General features: G+C 46.8%; 1 protein-coding gene across 2 annotated transcripts in view; it reads right to left on the reverse strand.

Moving 5' to 3' along the window:
* The window catches only part of Colgalt2 (collagen beta(1-O)galactosyltransferase 2), a 99162-nt gene extending 93376 nt beyond the window's left edge, over window positions 1-5786 (reverse strand). For both annotated transcript variants that reach the window (XM_057770527.1, XM_057770528.1), the window contains exon 1: window positions 5225-5786. In XM_057770527.1, the coding sequence (XP_057626510.1) occupies window positions 5225-5487 (263 nt within the window). In that variant the 5' untranslated portion in view covers window positions 5488-5786. The remainder of the gene's footprint in view (window positions 1-5224) is intronic.
* Window positions 5787-6000: the final 214 nt, after the last annotated feature.

Genomic DNA, 6000 nt, shown 5'->3' on the forward strand with positions numbered 1-6000 from the left:
GAGGACCCTAAGAGAGACATACATGGATCTAATCTACATAGGAAGCAGAAAAAGATAAGATCTCCTGAGTAAATTGGGAGCATGGGAACCATGGGAAAGGGTAGAAAGGGAGGGGAGTGGAGAAAAATATATAGATCAATAAAAACAATTTTTAAAAAACTGCTGTATTCTACAAAAAACAAAAAAGATATTAGAAATTAGATAAAGAGGTTATTCAGAAAGATTGGAATATAATAACTCACTTATTAACCAACTTGTTATTTTGGTGTGTAAAAGTCAGACAAATTGATAAAAAAAGACACAAACAAACAATCAAAAAAACCATCTATTTTCACTGCAGGCTAAAGCTTGTCTTTGAAGGGATAACAGTACATGCCAAGCTCCTGGCTAACTATGACATCATCTTCACCCTGGTGCTAAAACCAATCACTGATAGCAGTTTAAAAACATACTTACATTAGTGTATCTAGTTGAGCATCTGCCAAAGTGCTCTTGCTTGGCCATTAAAATATGGAAGTAAACTTCGCATAATCCCTAAACAATGTGAGATAGAGGGCAAAGCATTGGCACTAATTCCTCAGAACAAGCAGAAGCCCGTCAGTGCGTATTTATGCCAACAAAATCTCATCACTCTATTTAAAACCATAAAAAAATGGTTCTTGGTTTAGTATAATACTTTCTACCACTCCACTGGAAGAAATGCCTAAATTGTTCTCCAATCGCACAGCAGCTATTGCCTTGTGACTGCCTCCCCATAAGCATCATAGGCTCTCCGAATGATCAACTGAAGGTCTTTTTTTAGATCAGGTATTTCTTCTTTTGAGTCAAATTGCCCTCTTCATTTTTCGCTGCTGATACACGGGCCGTACTGAAATCACAGCTCTGGAAAGTGGAAGGACATCAGTCTTCCCCTCTATTGCTATGACTGCTTGTTCATGGCAACACTGAATTTAAAGAAGGCATCGAAGCTCACTGCCTCACTTCCCAGAGTCTTCCAGGCCCAGTGGCTCAGCACAGTACTACACGTTTTAGTGCGTAGAAAATTCCTGCCTTGTTTCTTATCCCAGGTTGTGATAATTAAAGAAAAGGAAGTAGTCTGTTGATTTTTGATATTAATCAAGAGAATAAAAAGAATCCCTTTTACTGCTGTGAAGTGTATCTCTGAAATAACATTCCAATGTTCAGTCAATTCCCCAACCCTGAAATCTCAAAGCTCATCAAAATAAATATATTTTCCAAAAGCAGAGGTTCCTACACCAGTTTGTTGGTTCCTATCTCATTTGTGTGTGCAGTACAGGTCAGGACTAGAAAGCTGTGGAAGGGAATCATGTGGCAAGCAAGTCTTCATGGGGCCCATGGGCCAGACTCTCAATGGCACAGTGTGCTAGGGGAAAATGTCTTGACCTTCAACAATCGAGGAAAGAAACCTTATTCCATGTTATTCCATCCATCATCAGAGGATGATGGAGAAGAGTGCACTGAGTTGCTGAAACATGACTCAGTGAAAGCTAGCATCCCAGACTCAACTCAGTAGCTCACAGCCGTTTTTGAAGTTGACAAGCATAGCCTGGCACAGCAGATATCCCGTTTGGCATCTCAGATGCTGAATATGTCTTGGGTTTAACAGTCAAGAAGAAAGCAACTGACAGAAGTTCCTATGGTTACAGCATCCTGCTGTGTGATGTTTTGATTTCATTCTGACAAAAACGCTTGCTTTGATTCAGAGGACAGAGCTAGGTACTAGATGACCAAAGTTAATCATAGAAGTTTTTGAAGATTGAGGGCAGATAGAGAGACAGGAAGAAGTAAGGATCTCAGTCCTTTTGGATGGAGGTCCCTAACTGCTTCTCCACTGCTTCTAGGATCATCCGGGTTCTTGTCCCAACATTTGACTTCCAATTTTTTTATTGATAAAGAATAATTAGATAAATGCATCACTATCCCACAGAAACATGGTTTAGGTTGTACTTTGAACCTTCCCAGACAATACCCTTCTGAGGCAGGTCCAAAAGCTGGCGTTTCCAGAGAGACGCTGTGAAAGAATAGCATCTTGAGGACAGCAGTCATTATCCTGGCCACCTGATATAATCTGTCTGCATGGAGCTCTGGTGAATGTCCCTAGCATTTTGTCTCCTCGTTCCACTCCTCTGGAAGACTTACTTTTCAGGAGAATTCCTCTCGGAATTCCTGTTTTTCCTTCAAAACTTAATTCAATCTTACTATCACCTTCTCCAAAAACCTTCAAGGCCACACATTCACCCCAGTCTGTTTAGAAATCCTTTCACACCGCCCTCCCCCCGCAATATCTAAATACCGTACCAATTATGTTACTGCTCTATGAAAAAAGTAATGCTTGGGGAGTCAAAATGGAGCCACACTTGTTCAATTTTAATTAAGATCCAATTGATTGAAAGTACTTAATAGTTAGAAGAGAATACTTTAAAATTGACTTTTTAAACAGATTCATTTTTCATTTATTTGTCCATGTCTCCGTGTATGTGGGTATCTGTAGACACCAGGAAGGGGCATTGGATCCCCTGGGACTGGAGTTTCTGATGGTTGCCAATGGTCTTCCGTGGTACTAGGAAGTGAACTCCAGTTTTGCTCTTTGCAAGAGTAGCAAATGCTCCTAACCACTGAGCCATATTTTTGGTCCCCAGAGCTGGCGTTTGTGTTGTTATTTTAAGGCATTGCACAGAGTTTCTAAGATAGAACCAAGTTTTTTAAGAGTCTCTAGAGACTAATGCAAAGATTGTCTATATCCTCATCCATGTCTTGGGCATCTTTCTCAGTCTTCTTGTGCTGGCAGTGGTGGTTTGAAAGAAAATGTCCCCCAAAGGGAGAAGCACTGTCAGAAGGTATGACTTGTTGGAGTAGGTGTTGTCTTGTTGGAGGAAATGTCACTATGGGTTTTGAGGTCTCATATATGATCAAGATACCGCCCAGTGTCTCAGACCACTTCCTGCTGCCAGCCAGATACAGGACTGTCAGCTACTTCTCCAGTATCATGTCTGCCTGCAAGCTGCAGTGTCCCAACATGATGATAATGGACTGAACCTCTGAACTATAGGTCAGCCACCCCAATGAAATGTCTTTCTTTTAGGCGAGTTGCCATGACCAAGGTGTCTCTTCATACCAATAGAAACCCTAACTGAGACACTGACCCAAAGGATGAGGACAGTGACGTGGACCATAAGGGAAGAAAAGGGGAAAGAGGTGCAAAGGTCCATGTAAAATCAAAATGCCCCTCATCTAAGCAAGACACCAGTGCTCATGTGATCTGGAACACTCATGGGAGTTAGGATAGACATCGGTTGTTTGTTGGTTCCAGTTACATCACAAAATCTGTAGAATTCAGGATCTAGAAAGAATTTTTTCCGGTCATTTATTCCAACTCCCTCATACTCATGAGATATCAGTGTCTATGGATTCTATGGCATATGGTCCAAATCACATATCAAGCTATTGAGAAACAACTCAGATATCCTAAATTCTAATTTATAGTCAGTAAATTTTGCTTATCCCACATTCCTAATCTTCCTACCTTTTAAAGAGCTGTGGAGTTTGTAGACAAACTCACAGGTCAAATTTGTGCCTTACCTTTTGTGGTGGTCAATGTTGATGGCCAGTTGGATTAGATTTGGATCTAAAATCACTATGGGAAGACACTTCTGGCTGTGTCTATGAAAGGCAGGTCTATAAAGAAGGGAAGACCCCCACTAAAGGTGGTACTGTTCCATGGTTGGGGGTACTGGATGGAGTAAAAACAAGACAACAATATCCATCTCCCTGCTTTCTGACTGGATACAATGAGACTCAGGCTTCTGCAGCCAGGCGTTTCCCCCCACCGTGAACCACACCCTCGAAGTGTGAGCGCTCTTTTCCTTACACGGCTTATGTCATCACACCATTTGTTAATTCTGTGACCTTAAGTGAGTCTCCGTGCTTGCTTCTCCTCTTCCTATTCTGGCAAATACTCTAAAGTTTTAAAAAATTAAGTAGCGCATAAAAAACCAAAACCCTATGGAGAAGATTTCTTTTGCAAATGAAGCAGGAAGAGACTCTCAATTTAAAAAGTCTTCTGGCATGGAAGTGGTTAACACACACACACACACACACACACACACACACACACACACCCGGGGTACACCAGCATTCCCGCTTTCTTTGCACACAACACGCTCTTCTCCGTGGGAGCAGTCACGTATGGCATACGAAGCAGTGTGCCCACAGTGCTGTACTGTGACGCGTGTTTGTTTTCGCACTGGATGGAGTACCTCTCCTACCAGGTACTGCGAGCCTACCAATTCCTTCCTCTTCTCTCTGCCCATCTCTGCTTTAAGATGCGGCTTGTCTGGGGACAGCTCCCTTCGAAACCACTCCAGAGTGACCTGAGCTGTTACTCTCAGGGATGCGAGCAAGGTTTGTCTGCCAATCTGATGGCTAGTCTTCCCTGGCAAGCTTTTACTTCCGTAGACCATCTAGAGCTCCTCGGGCCAACTCTACACTAACACTTGGATTTAAAGGTGTGGAACCCGGACTGAGGTCTAGAGGAGGAAGGGGACAGACTTCCATTGATTCTCGGACCCAATCCACAACAAACAAAAGGGACCAAGCTGACAAAACTTGGCTGTTTATCCACCCCAAAGCGACTCCATCGCACCCCAGCAGAAACCCCAGAGAACCTCACAGAAGTTTGCATTTGCAGCGGGAATATGTCCCAGGAGGCTGAACAGGCAGGAACCTTCTGGAGCTCCCAAGGAAGACCAGCCCACAGTGTGGTGTGATTGGAAAGACTCCAAACAAAGCGAGTACTCTCCATCCCAAGCTAAGCAGTGAGCAGGAGCCTGGCACCTGCAAGTCCTGGCGCCTCATTCTCCACCTCTCCAGTCTCTGCGGACCCCTTTGCTAACCCGTTAAGTTATGTATATGCATCAGGAGGCGACAGACACTCTCTCTCCTTTCCCTTCATGGATTGGGGGTACAGAAGAATTGAAAGGAGGGTTGAAAGACTTCCTAAGGCGGTCTCCTCAAATTCTTTATGGTGTGTGTGTGGGGGGGGCGAGGTGAGGAAAGTTAAGACCACCGGATTCTCGCTCATATGTTCCCACATCTCCCTCCCGGCCCCACCACCCGCGCAGCGCAGGATCCACGCGGACATCGAGGATGTATGCGCGCCAAGCTGCCCTGCCTCCGCGGTAGCCCGGGACCCCAACCCGCTCACCAGATGGCCATCCTGCCCTTGGGATAGTCCAGCCGCTCCAGGCAGCCGAGGAAGTGAGGCAGCGTGTGCGCAGCATTGCGGGCGAGGATAGCCACGAGCACCGTGGGGCTCTGCAGGGGCGACTCGGGGAACGCCACCGATTCCTCTCCGTCCTCATCCGAGTCCGGCTCGGCGGCGAAGCGCGCCCGGCAGCTCCGGCGGAGCAGGGCGGAGGACAGCAGCAGCAGCAGCGCGCAGGAGACGGTGGCGCGGCGCGCAGCCATGTTCCGCGGCTGGCTGGAGGCGGCGATGCTGCTGGGGGCGCCGGGGATGCGGCTGCCCCGGGGCGGCGGGAGCGCGCACGGGCACCGACTTCTGCTGCTCCCGGGACCCGCCGCCGTCCAGTCCCGGCCCGAGTCCTCCGCACACCGACTCCCCGCAGCCTGCACTCCCCCCGCGCTCCGCCCCGCAGACAGACAGGTCGTCGCCGTGAGGCTTTTCGTCCCGAGTTCCACGGAAAGTTCCCCTAGCAGGAGCTGCGCTGGTACAGCTGAGGTCTGTGGCTTCCTCCAGAGCTGTGAGGTGTGGCCCTGTCTGCCAATGGGCGTGTGTGTGTGTGTGTGTGTGTGTGTGTGTGTGTGTGTGTGTGTACATAACGGTACAACCCCAAGAAAATTTATTCTGCTTTAGCAAACCGCAGTCTGAAGTCCTTCATAGTGACGCGATGGATCCAGGGTTTCATAAAGCACCTATTGACAGATGAGAATTCTGAAATGGGAGGTCTCCCCAGCCACCCA

Source organism: Chionomys nivalis, chromosome 5 (assembly GCF_950005125.1).
Source record: "Chionomys nivalis chromosome 5, mChiNiv1.1, whole genome shotgun sequence".
Classification (NCBI taxonomy): domain Eukaryota; kingdom Metazoa; phylum Chordata; class Mammalia; order Rodentia; family Cricetidae; genus Chionomys; species Chionomys nivalis.